Below are 22871 nucleotides of genomic sequence, written 5' to 3' on the forward strand. Positions count from 1 at the left end.
TCCCACTAGGAGTCGGAGTCCAAGACCACTCTATACTGACTCCTCTGTCTGCACACTTATGTAACACACTATCCATCCTATCACCACTCCTCTCATGAATTGCTTGCAGAGCACCCAGAGTCCACATACACTGCTGCTTGGCTCCCTCTAATCCTAATGATAGCCATATTAACAGTCATCAATTCTGCTGCACGCATTGACGCGTACAACAATATAGCTATCTTCTACGCATCCGCCTCCTTTATATAATCGGCCATACCCATGACATTCCTTACTGGGCCCTTAAAACCATTAGTACACAATTGCCTCCCTATTTCTGCCTCCACATACTCTACTCTCAACTTTTTCATTCCCCCTCTATTACCTCTCTTTTTCAGCACTGCCCCCTCAAACTCCATACATATCTCAGAGTCATAGATCATCCATTAAAGTAACCTCAACCTATTAGGGTTTTCCACTAGCATATAGGCAGCCATGTCAATATGTATCCCAGCTTGCAGAATGTGAAAGTTGCTGGCTCTTTTCCCAAACTCCTTCCTTTGTAAACATGTGTTCACTTCTCATTGAGACAATTCTTAACCTGATGCCACCCACTCAATGATTGGCCCTTTACCCAATATCTAACATTCAGTGCTAATCTCCTAAAATCCAAAGGCAAGGCAGAGCCAGCCCTTGGACTGCTTCCTTTCAATAGGACCACACAGTGCCGGCCACTCACCTAAGCACACTTGACTGAATGGGTTCTACTGTGTCAATGTGCGACTTATTCTAACGTTCCAATACTTGTACTCAACACTTCTAATCATATCAATATACGTCAACTTCATACTTTTGATTTTCCTCCCAATTCAAGACCTGAGACCGCTCGCATCGAATTCAGCCACCCATGGCATTTTTTAATTGGCATTTCCACTTGTGCATTCTAGTTCGTTCGGGCATCCAGGTATCTCCCCCAAGTACCTGGACTCCATAACTTGAGTCGCATTCCTTCCTCTCATTCCCAGGTGCAGATTAGCTGCAGCTTTTTCCCTTTTGAACTGTATTCTGCATTCCCACAGTCTTGGCACTAGACACCGTGAATCCCCATTAGACTACTCTTCCATGTTATATATTGCTGCTTGCAGTTTCTTTTGTAACATACTTAAACAGTCACCCCCTTCTCCATATTATGCCTTCATCAGCCCAAAATCCAACCATACACCAGTATTCATGCAACATCTCTACCTCAAGTACCATTTTCCATGTGAAAGATATCAGACCATGTGTCTCTCACTTTGATGCAAAATGTTTGATTCCCCAAATAATTATTGATCCAGGAATACAATTTCCCTTTGGTTTCCTTTTCCACCATGCCATATACCTTCTCTAAATCTATAAAAGCAGCTCCCACCAATTCCCTACAACTTAGTACCTACTAAATACCAGTAGTCCAATAAAGCACTGCATGCATAACTGATCTATTCTTTCAAAAACCAAATTTGTGTGCACACAATTTTAGCTTGGATTCTGAAGAATACACCAGCTTCCACATAACATCTTCTCCATGATCTCACATAACCCAGAAGTTAAAGCTGTAGGCCTATAAGATTCACAGGATTTAGACGGTTTGCCCCTTTTCAAGATGCGGTGGATAATTGCTCTTTTGCAGCTAGAGGGCAGAACACCCATAACCCACACCTTATTCTAAAGACACAACAAAATCTCCAAACAGCTAACTGGCAATCGATGCAGAAAGGGACGTCACACTCCTCCTCTCCAAGACGGAAATCCCTACTCTTAGGACCTCATCACGAGTCTGGCGGGAACAATGCAGCAGTATTGCCGCTGCATTTAAGGGGCCGCCAGATCATGGCTTTGGCGGATTTTCCCCCAGCTCTGAGCTGGTGGGACATCTGCGGCAAAATTGCCGAAATCCCCCGGCGGTAATAGCGCGAATATTCCCCATTGGGCCCAATGGGAAATGGGCAATAACCCTCTGGCAAACCCGTGATCCGGAGCTAATAGCTTGGGGGGTTTGGCGCTAGGGCTATTAGCGCTGGCGCCAATAGCGCCGGCGTTACCACCCAACTCGTGATGAGGCTCTTAGCCAGGAATATCCGTAATTCACACCAGCTGCTAAGATCTTGCCTCCCCCCTCGCTCTCTCTGCCTCCTTCCTCCCACTTCCATCTGTTGCCCCAAACCCACTTGCATCCCTCAAAGTGGCCCTTCTCGGTCCTCCACCAGGACACTCACCCAGCAACCCCCATCTTGGTATGGCTGCCATGGAAAGAGAAAAGGGTCACATCCTGAAGCCATCCTTTGCTTTTCCCACTGACTGCCATGTTTATATGAGCACAATTCTCTTTTATGAATGGATCCTCATGCAATGGATGTCCCCCAAAGCTTTTTTGTGTGAACATCTTACACAATTTGTGACTGCTAATGACGATAATGGCCAAGGGTGTGAGCCATAACGGCATGGTAACAATCCGACGCCTTCGGTAATGTCCTTGCGTCGCCTGGGTCAGTACCAACCTGTACGTCCTGCGGTCATTGTCACCATAGAAAAGAACAGAATGTGACTGTTCCAGACGCAAATACAGAATGGCTGACACTGAGAAATACAGTACCGCACAGAACTGAAGAGACAGTCGCACTGGAACTGGATAAAGTGACACATATAATGTTTCAGAGAATCCACCTAAATGTAGGAAATTGAAAACTCGTAGATTCCAGACTCGTGTAAAACTCAGAAATCGAGACCTAGATGGTTTCATTAATAAAGAACAGAATAAATCGGGAGCAAAACGACATTCCAGGAAATCAAAACTATGTAATCGCACGTAAATATCCAGTATTTTATTTGTGTTTTTTGCGCAGCAAGGACAAAGCTGTGAAAAACATTATGGTGGCGTGCAGAGAACCTGGGGGTGCAGTGCAATAATAACAATCCAGCAGAGATCACTAGTGACATTTAACACAAAGTGTAAGGGATCAGGGAAAAGTGTGAGGGTTCATTTTCAAACAATCCTAGAGACCAACCACAAATGACCATGTTCCAGACTATAATACAGAAATGAAGAAACAGAAAACTATAATATTGAAGAAAATCATACAGTCTTGAACAGTCCGAGAACGAGAATGTTCCAGACGGACTTTAATTCGTTCTGCCCCAGAATCAGAAGCAGAAGCCCATTTGAGGTTGAACTTGACCTTTCCCATTTCTGGCTATAACACGAGGCCTTCTTCCCTCTGACGGCCAAACTGCATTCTCGGCTACGTTGTCACTTTCTGGAAAAGCAAAGAAACAATGTGAGCGCAAAGCCGTTGTCACATTAGAACATTACAATAAAACAGGACCCAAGTGAGATCCCGCGCACGTAGACTCGCCCATTTACCCAAGGAATCCATGCTCTGTGGCGATCAGGAATTCATGTAACTCATTTTGTTTGGATTGTACTATGTTCATATGGTGTTTTGAAAATTAAATACTGTTTTACTCATAAATAATTGCAGTAAAAATAGGTAAATGACCAAAACTGTCAACCTTTGTGAAGGGAAGCATCTATTTGTAATTTGGAACTTTTAGAAGGGGGGCCCTGGGGAGCATGCGGTACGCGTTGTTCCCCGGGGAGATTTCGAGCACTGCACTCGACCAGGGAGCTGTGCCGGGGATAGATTGCCCCTTCAGGTTATTTATACGGGTGCCGGCGATGGTTCAGGAACATTTGGCAATTAATGCCGTTCCGTGTTGCCTGGACCGTCGCCGGTACCGCTGCTCGGGTAGCCTGGCAGCCTAGTGGGCACACGGGAGTGGGTGGGGAGCAGGGGATCTGGGGGAAGTGGTGGGGAGAAGGTGTACCAGGGGGACATTTGGGCAGTGCAGTCCGGGCGAATGAGGTCTCTTAGGGGCTTTTGGGGGGAGGTCGCATTTAAGAAACATTTCTGAAAGTAGTACCAAATGTTTTTCTTGTGGTCAGGTAGATAACCATGTGAGAAGGGGAAAGGGCTCTATGCACCCGCCATTTCAGCCCCCTCCCCTTATTAGTGCTAAGGGCAGCTTACCATGGGTTTCCTCGGCACGTGAGGGGGCTTGGGGTTTTGTCGGGTTCGCTACAGGTGGCCGGCTGCGCTTTGTTGGGGGCTGTTCATATTTCGGATCTGGCTGGGTCTTGTTTTCCTGCTTTCCTGGGAGTGGATTGTGGGGTTCGGGTAGCAGTGGAGCCCACCCGAGCAGTGTCTGGGTTTGTTCCCCTGCCAGGGCGGAAGCAGGAGCTGCGTAGCTGTTGGGGCTCTGGGTTTTGTGAGCCGGGTGCAGTGCACAGTGGTGGCCATCAGGTGGCAATGTAGTGCGCGGCACGCTGTGTCTCCTGCTGCTTGTGGCACTCGGCTATCTGTGAACAGGTCTGTGAGGATGGGGTAGAGCAGGGGTGCACAACTAGTTTTGCCAGAGGGCCAAATGTACCTTACAAGCGATCTACCGGGGGCCAGATTGTTTGTGTGGGGTAGCCGGGCGGGGCACGTGGTGAAATTACGGCCCCCCTCAGACATTTGTAGTAAGTATGTGGGGGAACAAATGGGCATTTTGAGGTGTACTTCTTGTCTTTATGGCTATTCGTGCTTTCAATTCTGTAGTACACGTTATTAACAAGCCAGAAGAAAAACTGAATTGGCCCCGGGCTTCAACATGTTATCAATAGTGTGAGAACAGAATCATCCCGCACGGCCAGCAGCAGTAACCTAGCAGAACTGGCTGTCCTGCAGGTGAAAAAGAGATGTGCAGATGTGGCTGATGAGTGATCTGCCCACATTGACTACATGACTCCACACGCCACCACAAAACACCCCTGCTTTCAGAAGTACTGCCACAAAAGACTTCAATACCCACTATCAGCATTGCTTTGTCACCGGGGTAATAAATGAATGTTCTCTTTACAATACTTTTATTTGAAGCATCATACAAAGGTAGTGTGTACAGGCCATGAAAGAAAATATAACCAATATAGTTTTTTTTCTATACTGCTTATTACCATGCTTTATAGCACTAGTGTCGGTAAAATTGTGTACTAAATTGGAGGGGTGTAAATATTTCCCCCAAATATGCCAGTTTGATCGAGCGTAGCAAGGGAGCCCAAACCAATCAAGAGGTGTTGGGGGTGGCACAGGGTCTTCCTCCCCACCACCCCGGGAATAATTTTAAAACGCAAGCACACACAATGACATACACAATTTAAATTAAAGTACCTTCTGCCCTGGTCCTGATGTTTCCTCCCAGTGCTACAGCCCCTGCGTAGCATAAAAAAGAAGCAAAGAGCGCTTCCTGGTTCGTGCACATGAACCCAAGAGCCGGAGCGCTGATGACTAAGAGCCCATCTCCCTTTGTATGTGGTAGGAGGTGCAGGAGACCCTCCCTCATACATACCCACATGCAGTTCATCAGCCAGCATCCCCAATGGGCCATGCAAGGTTGGGGAAGCAAAATGCCCCTTTTTTACATGGCTCACTGGATAAAATCCATTGAGCTGCGAGACTTATCCTTGGCCTCAACCCCGGGGACCACATCTCTCCAGCCCTAAAATGTCTCCACTGGCTCCTGGTTGCTGCAAGGATTAAATTCAACTCCCTCTGAATCATCCATAAGGCTTTCTGGGGCTGGGGACCACGGTATCTACAATAGGCTCTCACCAAATACTCTCGCTCCAGATCTCTATGCTGCTCCAGTGCCAACTCTCTTCGTGTCAAGCGCTTCTCTAAACAGCAAGCCGGTGGCCGATCTCTTTCCTCGGCTGGCTCCCTACTCTGGAACAGCCTCTGCCTTCCTCTGTGTCTAGAGCCGTGGGTTGGTGCAACCTGCCCATTATGGAGAAGTGCCACTGGTGCACCGTCAAAGAATGTATGCACAGGGTCTGTATGGATGGAGATGAACTACTGTTGACTTTGAAGTCATGGACATGAACTGCACTGTTGGTAATAGTGATTTTTGAATACATTAATGAACTCATAGACTGGTGCTACAGAAGAAAGCTACCGGGGTAGCTCAGCAAGTTGAGAGACTGTTGCTTATATGTTATATATTTAAAACTGGCTGCAAAACCTATGACTTTGCAATCCCTTATAAAAATAAGTGCTATAAAATGTATGCGGCCAGGGGATATGTTAGGCTGCTAGCTTGCTTATATTCAGGGTGAGGGTGGGGAAATTTTTGCTCACGCAGTGAAAATCAAAAATTGGCACTCAAACCCACAGTTTAATTTCCTGATAACTGCTGTCAGTGCAAAAGAAGCATTTATTTGTGATTACGCAGCTTGACAAGCATATAGCAGCTTTAGAAATATATCCTGTGAAAAAACACAAAGGAAAGGACAAAAACAACAGGGTATTTGTGACAGACAAAAAAAATAAACATATTTCAAAGGAAACAAATGAATGTAAATTCCAGAAGCATGTTTCAGTTTGGAAATGTCTTTAGTTGTTTTTTTTTTTTTACCAGTTGTAAGTTGCACATTTGGTAAACTAATGTGTGCGCACCATGTACATGGCCTGCTTGATCAGTGATAGGCCCCACCCCAGTGATATTCATGGCCCATTGCATCCTGTGGTGTCCCTTTCAGGACAGATGAAAGAACACAGGCAGTGCAAATGGAGTGGAGCCTGCTAGGCACAAATGATGGCTGGGCTAAGGAGCACCTTTAAGGCCCTTGCAAAGAGTTCTTTGCCGGAGGTCTGGGAGGAGGGGAACAGGCCATCAATTAGAAAGGCAATTACCCCCCTCCTGGGACGCCTCGCCTATGCCAGCAACATGTCAGGCTTCAAAGACTTTCATAATGAAGTGTGGCCAGCTTTGTTTTCTGTTGCTTGAAGTGGGCCGCACTTCATTATGAAAGTCCTGTTCTTCAGGGGGCCACATAGCACAATACTGCGGGCACCCCAGGGGTAGAGGGACTCTCCTTCATGCCTGAAGCCACACACTTGAAAACTGCTGCGTGAATGAGCCCCCACCCTTCCACCCCAGATTAGCAGGTACTAACACCAATTCTGATTTCAATTGCCTAGGAATGGATACATATAATACAGGTGCTAACATAGTAGAGCTCCACCTCCCTGATGAGGCCCAACAAGGCTGAAACACATGTATGGGGTTGCTGTTGGTACTCTTCTTCAAAGGAGGTTTGCCTGGCATTTTGGTGCTGGACTGCCCTTGTGGGTGGGATAAAGACTGATATGCAAATGGATATTCCTCCTTTGTGAAAAGTACAGTGAGCTAAAAGCAATGGCTGCAGACTCTCATAGTGGGTAAAAACCCACAATGGGTGCTGGGTTTCCATGGGGCAGATGGGGTGTCTCCAGCAGGGTGGGGGTGCAGGGGCCTCGATTTAGGGAGGAGGGGGAGGGCCAGAGTGGGGCGCCACCCAGGTAGGACCACAAGAGTAATGGGCAGTACCACCGGCAGTGTGGTCAGAGGGTTCAATGTGTGGGATGCTGGGGGGGGAGCGCCGCCGAAGGCGGACCATAGGGTCACCTTTAGGGGTGGGTAGAAGGGCTCACTACGGCCCCAAGTTTGTCCACAGGGATGAAGTTGGTGGAACGCCATCATCCCAGTGAACCACAGCAGGGGAAGGAACTAGGGCAGCTCCCCGCCCACCTCCTACAACAGTAGCAGAAGGGGAAAAGTATGTCCCTGGGCTGGATATCTTGGTGTAGGGGGATGGCCGAAATGCTATCACCTGCAGAGAGTGTGAGAGATCTTGGACGCCCCCCCCCAGCGGCGGTGCAGCAGTGATAGAGTGCAAAATGAGTGGGGAGAGATTTGGATGGCTCACCTACAGTGGCGGTGCAGCAGCGATGGGGTGTGTGCTCCATGCTAGGACGGTTTGGACGAGGAGATGAGCAGAGATTTGAACTGAAGGTGCATTGTTGCTTGGGGAGGGTAGGGTAAGGTTGGTGGTGTGAAGGATGTTGGAGGGGTATTTGGTGGGGAAAGGATGTGATTAGATAAATATAGTGATCATTGAAAGAATAAAGGAAAACAAATATTAATTGTGAAGGAAGAGTGGATATCCCAGGTTACAACAGGATTGGCTAGGTAATATTAATAAATGAAATGGCATTGGTGAACTTGACGGCCAAGAAGGTGGATTGAAAGGGATAATGAGGATAAAGAGAGTGACAGTTGGGATGAGCCGGGGGCGGGGGAGGAGGATATGATCAGTCTTTTATAACGCGCCTGTACACTAGTGTAAAAAACACACAATAGGGTGCCTGAAGTTCATTAGGGTTCGCCCCTGCGAAGAGATTATAACACAAAAATTGGAACGATACCCCAACTTATTTGGAAAATAGCAACATTGGTCACGTCAAACCATAGAAGCCCTCAAAGGAGAGTCACTGCGGGAAAACAACAGGAGATGCCTTGAAATTCAGAGTGCATACAAAGGAGACAGAAGGAAAGAAGGACATTCTATTACTGCCTATTTGCCCTCTAGTGCTAGAGTGTGCTGGTGTGCAGCTTGTCTACAAGTTGATAGAATACGGAATTACAAGATGTGGGAGGGAACAGAAAGGGAGAACAAAACAGCGATCTTACTAAGCCTTGTGTCATACGGATTGTGCAAGTGTGAGATGCAAAGTGGAAGGAAGAGGGAGAGGGGAAGTGCCAGGGGGGAAAGAGGGAAGTGCAATCAGGGCAGCAATGCTTTGAGTAAGTGCAACTAGGGGCAATGCTGCTCTGTGTAAGTGCAAGGAGGAAGAGGACTGTAGGGCCCACATAGAGCCCCTAGTGTGCGGTAGGCCTGGAGGCAGTGCAGGGGTTATATATCCCTGTGACTCTGAGAGAAGCCAGTCAGCGCAGTGTACAGGTTGGTTAGCAGGGGAGAGTGAGAGAGAAAAGCAGAGAGGAAGGTCTTCAGCTGCTTCCAGAGCTTCAGGTGGTCCAGCTCAAGTTTGAGAGGGGCAGGGAGGTCATTCCAGAGGGAGGCACCTGCAGGGGAGAGAGATCTACCCCCACTCTCTACCTGGTGGAGCATCTGTCCATCTGAGATTTGGAGGTGGGTGAGCGAAGGGATCGAGAAGGAAGGATTGAGATGGAGGGAAGGTGAAAATAATTTTGGTTTCTATGTTAAAGTGAGGACAGAGAACTGGTGGTAAGGTAAGGGGTGATTGGTTAAGTGAGAGAAGAGTGCAGTAGTTAAAGTGAAGTAAGGGGTGGCCTACTCTAGTGTTAATGGGCCTGAGGTATCGGGCCCAGGCCCGGCATAGAGCAAGAAACAGGTGTGTAGTAGTTGTGTGGCCTCTCTGGGCCTTGTGGTTTAGGAGCTTGTCAATACTGCAGGCCCGGCCAGTGCCTTTTTACGGCCCAGTTATTGGTTGCCCCTTCCGGGACAGGGCTGGGGGGTGGGACAGGAGGCAGAATGTAGCCGCAAAATCTTTGGGGAAGGAGTTGCAGCAGGAGGGGTAGCGGTGACTGGGTGGAAGGGGTTCCTAAAGGAAGGAATAGTGGGGTTAGGCATATCGGGTCAAGAAGTTGGTGGGGTTGCATGATCAGCAACACAGTAATAATTTTGTCGTACCTCTGTATTGTTGGCTTAAGTGGAAGTTTGGTTGGGTGAAAGCTGAGTTTGGTTACAGTAAGATGGGGTGTATGCGGGTCAACAACGAAGCCTAGACTAATGGGAAACTGGGATGATCGAGGATGGAGAGAAGGTTATTTTAACTGGGAAAGTTTGGATAGGAAGAAGAAGAGTTTAATGGGAAGGGGCGAGCATTGTAGCGGTGTCAAATTATGCATTCTCTGCACACGGATTGAGAGGATGGCTTCAAAAAACGAAAAAGAAAGAAGAGAAAAGGTAAAATGAAAGGAAGGGGAAGATTTCAAGGATAAATAAAAAAATAAATAAATAAAAATGATGGCATGCAAAAAGGGGCTATATTACAGGATGTGCGCAAGGGTGAAAGGTCGGAAGCAGAGCCGCACACCAGGAGATAAAGTAGGCAGTGATGCTACATGAAGTAGTAGGGTGTGTGGATTGAACTGCATGGATGGGGTGCACAGGCGGCCCCTGGTTCAGTGGGTGGAACAGTGATGATATGGGAGAGCCTGGGGGTGCATAGGCCTAGAAGGAGGGATGCAGGGTTACAGAGGGAATTGAAAAGCAAGGACGGAGGACACGGGTATGACAACTGGTTTAATGGGGGGGGGGGATCAGGTGAGGTGCGTAGCAAAGAGCGGGGCGAAAGTAGTTACAATGGGTGAACACAGGGGTACATTGACAAATGAGGAGGGCAGTGGAGTTACTGCGTGGGGGGAGAATGAATTAAACTGCATGGACAAAGGGTGCAGGTACAGCCTCCGGGGCAGTGGGGGAGCGATAAGGAGAGGTACTGGGTAAGTAGCGAGGAGCAATTGTTATGGTTGGGGTGAGTACAGGGGAGTTCCCATGCAAGAGTACATTGGATGCTAGATGGCCATGAGATGCTGTTCAATATGCTGGCCCCTAAGCAAATGAGGTGGGAGTTGGTCTAGGGTTACAAGGTATTACAGTGATTGGCAGGGGGTGAGTAGGCTAGACAGTTTGCAGTTGGATTGATGAATATGGGAAAGGAAAGGGACTAGTTGCGGCAATAGTTGGGGGTCCTTCAGAGGAGAGCATACGGTTGACATAGGAGACCAGGGTGATGTCCTCAATAATACATAATGCATTGACACCACACAGGCCAGGACTCCTAGTGAGCAGGAAACATAAATGGATCAATAAATAAAATTTAATGATAACAATAAGGGGAGCCTCGGTAGGGGCTATTAATTTGTTGGAGGCAGCAGAGGGCTGGTGGGCAGGTGGTATTGGGGGAGTAGGGAATACATGAGCATGGTGAAAAAGGGCAAGAGGGTGTAGCTCTAAAAAACAAAAAAAAAAGAATTAGGTAAAAGCATCCAATGTGTTGGCAACAACCTATTAGGGCTCCAAGGACGCGTGTGCGGGGAGCCAATGGTTAAATGGATCGAAAGTAGAGGAAAGGGTTTTGGTGAAAATGGGATGTTTAGCAGGTTTGAGGGGGAGAGGTTGGATGAGGTGGGACGAACAAGGTTTGGGCGTAGGGTCCGTTCATAATAAGGGTGCTGGTGCAGAGTTGGCTGGTTTCATTGCGGGAGGTTTGGGACAGTGAAGTTGGTATGAAAAAATAATAAATAATTAAATAAATAAACTCAATAAATAAGGAGGGAAAATAAGTTATTTGACTGCAATGGGGAAAGGATGGACAGTAGTGCCCTGTTATGAAACAGAACATTGGGCAGACGCGTAAATAATTAGAATGTTTTGGTTATCAGGTCAGGTGGGAAAAAAGGACACCAGAAAAAGGTGGTAAGGGGTTGGGTTGCGAGAGTATGAGCAGCATTGGAAACATTACAGGGGTGGGGAGATTTGCCAGACAGGGGATTTAGTGAGTAAGAAGGAGGAGCAGGGTTCTGAAGTGCAAGGACATTTTGTGGGCTGAAGGTAATGTGAGGTTTATGGTGACAAGCGTTAGGTATGGGAAGAGGAGGAGTAACGGAGTGCGATAAGGTAGCTGGAGTTCAATTACGTGTGGTTTTTAATTTGCATTTTCTTTCACAGATGCAGCAGGAGGTGTTGTTCTGAAGAAGAGAATAAGAGACCTGTAAATTTATGAGGGATGTCTCTTAATGTAGGGGTATAAAGGCTTTGGTGCAGTTTGGGTATCGTGTTTTATTCCAGGTGAATTTCTTTTGGTGCGGATTGAAGGGGATGATGGCTACTATGATTGTGTAGAGAAATAAGGTGGCCATGGCAGTTGAAGGTCAATTTTAGCAATGAAGTTACGGAAGGGGTTTAGCCTTCTATGATGTGTTTGGGTGGGGAACGCTATTGGTAGAGTAAAGGGCAGAGAAATGCTATGGTGGCATTGCGAGCAGTTTGAAGGGGTAGTGTTGGAGGCAAAGGAAGGAGGGAACATTATGGAGGAGGAAATAAAGAATGGTTCCCTCAGTTTGGGGATTTTATCTCTAGGAGTAAGGTTGTTGGGTGGGGGAATATTTTTTTAAAACATTTAAAAATGGAAATTGATGGAACAATTCAACAAAGATTTAAATGGGAAGATAATAGGGGGTCAGAAAGAACACCTCTGGGGTGGGTTTTTCTGGTGCCGAGGACACAGTTGGTTAAATGATGGTTGATTGAAGCCGAAGGATTATTATCGGTCAGGAGGGTGGTTAGTGCTGTTTGGATGGACGGCTAGCCCGGGGTTACAAGAGAGGGGAAGAGGTAGGGAAGAAAGACGGGCCGGTGGCTTGGGGAGCGGACATGGATAAAGTTTGGAAAGATGTGAGGGAGTTGAATGGGGAAGGAATATTTGAAGGGTGGGAATGGGGGGACGGAAGTGGGTTTACCTACATGTTGAACATTTTGTTTGGTCTGTAAGGCCAAAGGGCCAAGTTAGCATAGTTTGTAATCCTTTTTTGTGCAGTTCAGCCCAAAGAGCGGCCCTTGGGAGCATGCGGTACGTGTTGCTCCCTGGGGAGATTTTGGGAGCTGCATTCGAGCAGCGAGCCAGGCAGGGATAGATTACCCCCTCAGGTCATTTATATAGGTCCCGGTGAAGCTTCAGGAACATTTGGCAGTTAACGCAGTTCCGTGTTGCCCGCCCACGCACCCTGTTAATATTTGAAGGTGGTGTTTTTAGTTCAAGGGGTGTGCAGGTTAAGGGGAGATGAGTTATAAGGAGAGTTGGTGGTTTTTTGGTGATAGGTCAGGGAGGCAGAAGGCAAGGAATATTTGTACTGTGATGTTTCTTTGTTGCTGATGTGGCAGGTCAGCCTGGTTTTTATTGAAGAGATTGGTGATGAGTTTGGGGTTCTTGAGACATTGGGGAGATTGGGGATATTGGAGTTCTAGTGGGAACACGGTTGGTTAAATGATGGTTGGTTGAAGCTGAATGAGTTTTATCGCGGGAAGGAGGGTGGTTAGTGCTGTTTTGATGGACAGGCTAGCCTGGGGTTACAAGAGAAGGGAAGAGGTAGGGAAGGAAGAGGGACGGTGGCTCGGGGAGAGGACCTGGATAACGTTTTGAAAGATGTGGGGGAGTTGAAGGGGGAAATAGGGGACGGGGTGTGGGTTTACCTACATGTTTAACATTTTGTTTAGCCTGTAAAGCCAAGGGGCCAGGTTAACGTAGTTTGTAAACCATGGCCTGTCACATTAAAGCAACCTTTTCCACTAATGGTAAGTCTGGATATTTTGTGCAGTTCAGCCCAAAAGCACACACCACACTTTGAGATGTCTGTTAGACCTGGAATTATGTATAATCTTTTCAACTACGTGGTACTAATTTTATCAGGTTTGCAAGATGGCACGCTAAAACTGAACCTCTCATCTCCTGATTAAACATGCGTGTCTGTAGCAGGCGTTCAACCCACTGAGCTAGCTTACAGGTAAGTAAACGCACTTAGTAAACGCTTCCTTCAAACTAATGATACATCGATTCTACATACATTTAACACTGTCCACATACCACACAATTGCTTGCTTTTATTTTGATTACAAAATGGTTAGGTTGACATCTCAGGGACGCATTTAACGCAATGCTGACTGATCAAAGGTCTATCTGTGCCCGTGTCCATCAGCTTCAGGACTGTTATCAAAGGACCACTTGCTGTAGAGAGTGGTCCCCTTCAAAGCACTATAGCCTCATTACGAGCACAGCGGTGCGGGAAAGAATGGTGGTAATGCTGAGCTACTACTCCATTACCGTACCGCTGTACTACAACTTTGGTGGTAATGTGGGGGATTTGCCACCAGCAATAATGCTGGAGGTGGATTCTCCACCTTACGGCAAAAAAAGGCAAAATCGGTGGAATTACCACCAGTAGAATTACCGCTGGCGGTAATTCTGCCGAAATCCCCATGGAGCCTAATGGAATCCACAAAATGAGGACGTGATCACCTACCATGGCTGCAAATGTGCAGGACCAAGTAGTGGGAATGCTAATTCTGTTTAGTGGTATTTCAGCAGATTTACCACCAAACCACAGCCAAACTTGTAATGAGGCCCTATGTCCATTCCTCCCTTTCTGTGTAGCAAAAGCTGGACTTTAGGGAGAATATACATGTCTGCGCCAATTCCCTTTAACCGTGGAGACCCCCAGCTCTTTTGCTGGACTCTGGTCTTTTAAAAATTTACTCCAGAGTGAGTGGACCTTTTTTTCTCACTCACTCACTCACTCATGTGTTTTCCCGACTATGATTTTCTATGTTCCTCACTGTTTTATGTTGTCTGGTAAACTCCATTGGCATATGCTTTTGCATTGTGACACACAAGTCCCTTGGACTTCTCTCAATGTTTAACTACATTTTCTTGGGTGAACTACTGTTCCCAAGAATAGTAAGATGACCCCTGTCTTACTTAGCTTTACTTTATGGGTCCAGCACACACCATCCTGTGTGGGGTGCTGGGGGATTACCTAGTAATTCCTTTAACCCATTCGTCATGTAACATTTTGTTACTCTAACTCACTTGAATGGCTGGTGGCAGTGGTTTATTTTTTACCACCTAGTGACATGTATCTGCAGGCTAATACCTCCGCTGCAGTGCTACACACAAGGATGACCATTTTCCGAAAATGCCTGTCTTCTTTTTTCACCATTTCTTGTAAATTAGTTTCTTCTAGGCTTTTACTCTGTTGTTTGTATTAGGTTTGAGCCCTTTGTTTAGTTTGCCTTTGGCTGGCTTCACCCAGGCTCCAGTGTTTCTGGAAAGGCAGGAAGGGAGGGAGGGTCATGAAACGTCCCTGTCCTTTGTCCTGTTGGTTTCACTTCACGATTCGTGTTAGGATAAATGTATGAGTGTCCCCAACTGGGTCTTGCTTCCCCTTACTTGCTGTTAGCCTGTCCAGAATAAGTCTGATTTAGGTTTTACCTACCTAGAATAACTTTTGAGTCATTCATAAAGTGGAACACTGGGTTTTGCTTTCCCTGGTCTGTTTTAGACAGACACAAAAATAGTCTTAGGTTTACACATGCCTTTAAGTTGCTTGCTTATTTATTTATTTATTTATTTATTGTTTGCTTGTTAGGTGCTTATATAATAAGAAAATACTGTTTCAAAGCACCGACAGGGCAGGGAGGGAGCAAGGGTGGGAAATACATTAAAACACAATATTTAAGAGCAGAAGGGGGGAAGTGGGAGACGGACGAACCTTCTATGCCTTGTGAGTATTCAGAACATGCAAGTGCAGCAAGGAAGAGGGAAAAGCGGGTAATTGCTGAGGAGTTCAAGCGGGTGTGTGAGCCACAGATGAAGTGCTAGGAATGATTCAGTGCTACAAGGACTGGGCCGTGGTAGGTGTTAGTGCGAAACCTCCAGAGCAGAGGGTGTGCAGACGCAAGAGCTGTAGATAGACAGTAGCTGGGCAGAATAGGTCAGGGCCCCGAGGATGCATAAGGGCCCAGGACACAGATTCAGCAACTGTGGGATTAGTGGAGGAGAGAAGAAGGGAAGGAGGAGGAAAAGAGGAAAGTCTTAAGGAGCTTTCGGAATTTGCAGAGAACCTGCTCAAGTCGCAGGAGGAGGGGGAGGTTGTTCCATAGGAGGGAGCCTGCAAAGGAGAGTGAACAACCCCCTGCCCTCTGTTTAGCAAAATGCTTTACACACAAAGAGTTAGTGCCAGAGGAGCGTAATGGTCTAGTGGGAGAGCATTTAGTGAGATAAAGTTGAAACTAGTGTGGTACCCGAGCCCAGACAGCCTTCTGGATGCTGCAGAGGGATTTGAATTTAATCCGTGCAAAGTGTATATGTTTTGCTTACATTGAGTATAACTGTGTTATCCTAAAACAAGCTAGAGTTATTGCTTCCCTTAGACTGTGAACTGAAAAGCCACTGCAATTGAATAGTACATCCCAAGGTCCAACCCCCTAGAATAACTGTAATCCTGATTTATAGGTATAGGTTTATACTATTCCTAGAATCTGTGTTTCACTAGATCAGAAAAGTATATTGTCCAGTTGATATTATGTGATTTCCTGCTGAGCGTCACGGTACAACTGATAGGGTCTACTACCCGGGTATTACTGAAAGTAATTTAAAAGTAACTATTGGATTTGACTTCCCTGGAACTCCTGTTAGGTGTTCCAAATTAGGTTATATGCTTTGGTCTGTGTACCTTCAAGGATAGTGTTGTGTTTTTCTATAATGTGTTTATATTATCTGTGATAGTACTTATTTCCCCCAAGGTTTATCTGAGCCTACTTGTATTTAAATAAACCATTGACTTTTACAACACATAGTGTACAGTGTTTCTTTGGACCATGTGTATTACAATTTCATTTGTACTGATTCCACAGCCATTTCTCCCTAGTAAGATAAGCCTGGCTGCTCTGTCTACGCTACCCTGAACTCAGGTGGTACAGCCTTATACTAAGAGTGGAGTCTTGTACTGTCTCAGTTGAATGGTTTTACCTAGCCCTTAGTTGGACTTCAGAAAAACTGTCCTAACAGTGGACGCCAAAATTACTGACGGCAGAAATGGTTCCTAGATAGGTGAACTCCTTCTCTATTGCGAACTGTGCTCACTCTTAACAAAGATTGTGTGAAAGTGTGCCTTGCCAAATTTGCGAATCAAACCGAATCCCATATTCAGGATTTGGTAGACTCACAAGTTCCTGCTGGACTCGCCAGCACTCCTGAATCTCACCCACTTTCAGCCCAGTTCTCTTTTCCCTATTAACAACACAATGGCTACTGTGATGCACACTCAATTACTGCCACTTAACATTTTCTTCTGTCTCTAAACAGCTTACTTGAGAAGTAAAGTGTTAATCAAATTCTTTAAAACATACTTTTCTACTATGTATGTGTAGAAGGATAAAGGGCTTCCACAATTAACGATTGCGGGAGGCATTTACAATGGGTTACTACGCTCTCAACCTGCTTTTAACAGATGTAAAAGTCAGGCAGATTCCATTGGAATCCACTGGTTTAACTGCAGCCTGAAAACTGATGCTGGCGTTAAACCATTTTTTATTTTTAATCGGAACAGGTTTGTTTCTATAGTGCTACCAGTGCCTCAAAACAAATGAAAAAAATCCCTGAGGTGATTTTAAGAAGGTGTTAGACAGGAGTAACACACGTACGCCCGTCTAACCACCGTCTTTAATGATCCCTGGACTTAAAGATTAAGATTCATGGAAGAAGGAGAAGACTTTTAACATGTGATTACAACTTCAGAAAAAAACAATAACAGGTTAAAAGATTTCGGTCATGAATGAGTGCATGACTCAGTCAATTTTCAGCTGACATCGTGTTTGGCTTTCTATATGTGCCCCCAGGCCCCCTAAGTTTACTGCATCCTCAATTACACTCAATAAAGGCAACCTCCATCTTCCAAACTCTGGGGTTTTCTCCTCCCTCCAAGGGAGCTTAGTTTGGTTAAGCCGATTCAACCAACATTTGGGCAATTCGAAGTTTGCACAAATAAGTTTGCCCAAACCTATGGTAAACCCACAGGCCTGAAAGGCCAACATGCATTGACACATCCACGGGAGAGCTGCACGAACTTTCTTAAACTGTGCAAAACGATTAACTCTTAACTCAGCTCACAAACCATCCAGAATGAATCCGAATGAATAAAATAATGGAAATAAACCCTTGTATACTTAACCACACTTATTGGACATGACCACTTCCAGACTCTGCTAAACTAGAGAGTCAATATGATAGAAGTTATGAAAAACTAATATAGAGTGTTACGGGCCTGAAGCTAAAACTAGCTTTATCGTTTAGTGTCCAGAGAGACCTGGGGGGCAGTGGGGGGTGGGGGGCTGACAAAGAAAGATTGATCAGCCAACCAGAGAGAACACACCTACTGTGTGGTATTTCTCTTTTGTCATTTGTACAGCACTACCTCCTATGCAAGATCCATGTCCCACCAATTCCTGATATTCCATGGCTCTAGGATTTCTGGCAGCTCTTTACATTGTGCTTCACTTTGCAGCTCAAGGAGAAGCACATTTTGGAGTTGTTAACTATATAGTGAGGTTTGGTTGCATTTTTTAGGCGTATGTTTTGGGCAGGTATAAGAGGCTACAGTTTCTCGATGTTGCCCCAGTTTGCATCAAACCACTGCTCAAGGATTGTGATTGTGATGCGTGTCGTCAGCATACACAAGGAAGAGAAAGCCTTGCACAGTTTTGGCTGCCAGGTCAAGTAGAGTCGTCCTGCAAACACACCCAAGCACTAGCAATGAGTTATCCTTATGAATGACACCTCAAAAAGTACTTCAAGTTAAAAATATCAACATAAGGTCATTTTTCGTTTAGTTTTTCATTCTGTACTCCTACATCCCATCGCCTTTCCTACAGACATACGGGTGTCTGTCCTGCGGGATGGGGTTCAGAGCTTTTTCATGGTAAATATCCTTGGTTCTGAATTTAGGGAGAGAGCCAGCATGAGCACATGAGGCCGGGCACACATTCATGCTGTTTCTGCCTCGTGGCAATACCACCTTTCAATTTATTCACGCAGATGGGTTCAGGCACCTGCGCAGCAGTAGTTGAATCTTGTTTTTCTTCTTGTTTTTAATTCTGTTTCTTCTTCTCTTTTTCTCCGAATTGCCTACCTGTGTTCCCCTCTCTTATGTCAAGCCAAACCATCTTCTCCACGTGTAAACCCTGTGCACGGCAATACACAGCATCAAACCTCTAGGTGCACCGTCTGGAGTGCTTGAGTACGGTTCACTGATGGGACAGCTGTGTGGCATGAGATGCTGTTTCCCATTGGTCACTGAAAAAAAACTGTTGAGGTTGGAGAACATTTTCTCCACTCTGCCACTAAACAACTACAGCAATGTGTCATATCGAACGGAAAGAAGATAACCAACACTCTGTTCTTAGTAGCACCCTGGTTCGGAGACTGCTTTCTGGGAGAACCCACATTCGGAACCTCTGTGGTTATCCACTGCTCGGCCAGGGACGGCCAGGCCCAAGCCGTTCTGAACTCATACTAGTCGTGTCACCTAGGGTTCTTCTGGGCCTTGTACCGGGCTCCGGTGCAAGGTGATAGCTCAGCTTCTAAGAAGAGGATGATGCACCCGTCGGCCATAATACCGAAATTTGATGGGCTCGTTAAGGAGGTTCTGCCACAGGCATGCCTCTGCCTCTTTCCCCATCAAACCTCCCACCTCTATCTCCTCGGGCTATGGCTTTGCAGTACCTGGATGCTATAGACCCCCGTAGGACTGGCTCCTCTTATCGCGCCAAAATCGCCTTCCGTCCCTGCACCGCATCAGACTAATTTTAAATTTATCTTCCAGATCAAGAAAAGCCTGCTCTGCCAGTTGAGCCCATACATACTGCAGAGCTAGAGATCCTCCCATTCTGGACCGCCCTTTCCCTTTTGGGGGAACCCAAAGACCAAGCACATCGACTCACAACTAATGACACCTTGGAGGAGCGCCTTTCCTCAGGGAAGTTCTTTCATAACAGTATCTCTGGAGTAGCTGCATTTCTGGGTTTCACCCCCCACCAGCAGACACTGCTTCTGTCAGGAGCTTTGTGGCTCAGGGGCCTACAGAGATTGAGCATTCCCCTGCAGAAGGACACATTGCTGAAGTACCCAAGAACTGGCAGGAGTCACATACCTAGACTCTTACTAACAAAAAGCTGGGACTCCATATAGGCAACTTGCTTTGGACAAGGTGTCAAGATTTGCCTCTCAAGCCAGTCTCAACCTTCCTCTTTGCTGCGGGTGGAGGCCTCTCCCTCTATTCGAAAAAAATCCTGTGAGGAGGTCAGGTTCCTTGATAGTCTAGGCAAAAATATATATTCTTGCTCAACTTTCCATCAAAGACAGACTAAGGCCAACATCATGTTGGCAGCTGAGAACCTACAGCTTTGGAAGGAAACAGCTTAAGTGTTGGGAGCTCTTCTACTTTACAAACTGGTTTCCTTTCATTCTGGTGTGATAGATGCACTCCTCATCACCCAGGAGCTGATGGGTATTTCAATACATTGCATTAACAGTGGCCAGGAATATGTGCCTCGGAGTCGTTATGCACCGACTGTCTTGGCTCCGGACAATAGAATTCACACAAGATTACCTAGATACATTCTTGGACTTGTATTTGAAGGACTAAGACCTTATTCCCATGAGCACCGAAGAAGAACCCACTACAACAACATCATCTGCAAAGTCTGAACGTGCTTACAAAAGATCCCCAAGCACACTTTTTCTTCAGGTCCAGCCAAGACTGTATATCCAGTTCCTCTGAGGCTTACAAGGCTTTCACGAGTGTAGGAATAGACAGCCTGATCCCTCCCCAGCTTTGCCAAAAAGAAGCAAAGGACCTCTCCCACGGGGTTCTTCTATCAGCTTCTCTCCTCCTCAGCACCGGAGGATAAATCCAAGTGACTAATCTTTTTTTTTTTCTTTATTGAATTTTAGCTGATTTTAATCAACTTTTTCCAATTCACACGTTACAGATACAAGAAATATCACATGTTTCATTGTAAAAAACAAAAAGAAAATGATTTACAAAAGATAAAATTCATGAAGTTAAATGACGATGTGAAGGTCTTTTACATATGATATAGGTCATGATCATCATATATTGCTACATTCATGTGGTTTACACTTATTACTTCTGCAATAGGGCAGCATGGGCAAATATTGATGCAAACGCAAATTTCAAGACTTATTGTTAACACAGTCACACAAGTATTGATACATTTAACAGATTATTTATCATGCACCCATATATCATAATCATTTTCTTTCAAATGTAGGGCATTAAGAACATTTACCGTTGCTATTCTTAAGCTCATGTTTGGAGAGCCTATGATCAAAGCCCATCTGAATTTTGGCAACACATTCCCGATTGAAAGCATATGTTTCTCAAAGAACTTGTTTCTCAAAATGACCAATGCTGTACACTCTATAATGAGATGTTCCAGAGTTTGTTTCGTTGTTGAACTATTACAAAATCTGCAAATATTTTCTGCAGCAGAGATTTGTTTGCGTTGAGCCAAAACATCACGTGTATGCCACAAATTCAACCGTAGCCTTATGATAGCCAACCGGATTTGGGGTGATGGAGCTTTGAACAGGTAAGGCTCTAGATCTCCCATTTTCTTTTCACCATAACATTGACCATTGAGCTTATATTGGAGGCAAGTTGACCGTGTGTTGATCCAATCTTGCAAGAAGATCTTCCTTTTCACGCTGTCAGGATTCGTGATCAAGGTCTCTAACGTAACCTCCGCTGTGGCCATGATTTCATAAACATATTTGGTCCATTTCTGGACAAAGCTATGAGTGGATGAGAGCATATAAATTGACAATGCTGTAAGAACTGTCGCGTCTTTAGTGTAAACAATACATTTGCGAAATAGAGCACACAATTGCCAATGATATTTTGCTTTTAAAGATGTGAGGCCCAGCTCATATCTCAGCCAAGGTCCTGGAATGGACTGAGGAACAATTAGAATTTGCCTCCAAAATGTGGCCTCTAGTTTATTTAAACAGTCTGAAGTGACTAATCTGTTTGGGTCCACAAATCATCTGTGGGTGATCAACAGACGGAAATATTGGTAGTCTGAGTTTCCATCTCCTTGGACCTGTGGGCCATTTCTGTAGTCTTCAGGGTGTTTAGTCTTCCTCTCCCTCTGGACTCCCTATACTCTGCCCTCCCCTCTAGGAAGGATCTCGCCCCCTTCTCTTACCCCCTCTACCCTCTCCTTCCCCCTGTCTTTCTCTTTCTCTCCCTCCCTCTCCCCCCTCTTGCTCTCCTCCTCGGCCCTCTCTCTCCTCCTTTCTCCCCCGCCACCTTCCCATCTCTCTCTCCCAATTCAGATGAGGCCCCTGAAGTAGGCCCCCCCACCCCTGAAGAGAGGTTGTGTTTTCTACTGTAACATCTACACTGTGCCCAGGCAGAATCACGCTTGCCTGTGCACAGCTGTGCACTTCTAGCCCCTCAATCATCAATCAGCATCTATCCAAACCGCAGAGCGCTGCCTGGTGGATTTAAAGGCTTTTGCACTTCTTAGCATTGTGCATCCTGGCAGTCCCGTTGGCCAGAATAATAAAGACACAGTGGCACCTGCCCCGTCATGGGATTAACCTCAGGGTGGCCAGTCAGCCAAGGTTTGCATCCTTACTTCTCTTTGAAAGTAGATTCTCTGGTGGCACCAGGACTCAAATTGCCTTCAGGGGACTTGCTTCACATATCAGCCTTGTTCTGTAATAATAGCTACAGTTTTGTCCCTCTACAGATGAAATGCTACTCTCCAGGTACTTTCTCTTCATAGCATCTGGAGTCCAACAGAATATTTGGATCATCACATCAACCTTTTGGATATATCTTCCTGGCTCTCAAAGCATTCCTGTGGATGATCTCGGGCATGGTTGTTCACATCCAAATGGGCAACAGGACTGCATGTTCCAGCTCAACAATCAAATCCCCTTCTTTCCATCTCCTAATTGTGGATATTTGGGAGTGGGCCCTTCAGCCTGGCATCTTCCTCAGAGTGGTGCATCGGCTGAGCTGAGACAACATGGATTTGGGCAGGCCAAGCAGGTTGGACTGATCCAATCATGAGTGCGAGCTAAAAATTTAGCATCGTCTTCCAAGCCTTCCACTGTTGTAGCTGTTCCACTGTTCCACTGTTGTAGCCCTCTTCAAGCGCACATCAAGTGCACATCTTTGCCTCTTATACAAATGCCAATGTAGGTATTTTACCTACCGAGGAAGGCTGGGGAATGGTCTCCACATTTTGTGGGCAGATATGCTGGTACTTGCTTTCCCCCCAGTTTCCTTCACTCAAAAGACAATTCCTAATGAGGCAATCCAGGAGGTTGTTGCTAATCCTGGTAAATCCTACTGGTCAGATA

At 46.0% G+C, this 22871-nt stretch overlaps 1 protein-coding gene across 2 annotated transcripts in view; it reads right to left on the reverse strand.

The window, feature by feature from the left end:
* Positions 1-2825: 2825 nt before the first annotated feature.
* Positions 2826-22871, reverse strand: part of LOC138503942 (malignant fibrous histiocytoma-amplified sequence 1-like) — a 299412-nt gene continuing 279366 nt past the window's right edge. The window contains exon 11 of one of the 2 annotated variants that reach the window (XM_069624051.1): positions 2826-3272. In XM_069624051.1, coding sequence (XP_069480152.1) covers positions 3258-3272 — 15 coding nt within the window. In that variant the 3' untranslated portion in view covers positions 2826-3257. The remainder of the gene's footprint in view (positions 3273-22871) is intronic. The other variant, XM_069624052.1, reaches the window with a different exon arrangement.

This window comes from Ambystoma mexicanum, chromosome 11, assembly GCF_040938575.1.
Source record: "Ambystoma mexicanum isolate Mex_15411 chromosome 11, UKY_AmexF1_1, whole genome shotgun sequence".
Classification (NCBI taxonomy): domain Eukaryota; kingdom Metazoa; phylum Chordata; class Amphibia; order Caudata; family Ambystomatidae; genus Ambystoma; species Ambystoma mexicanum.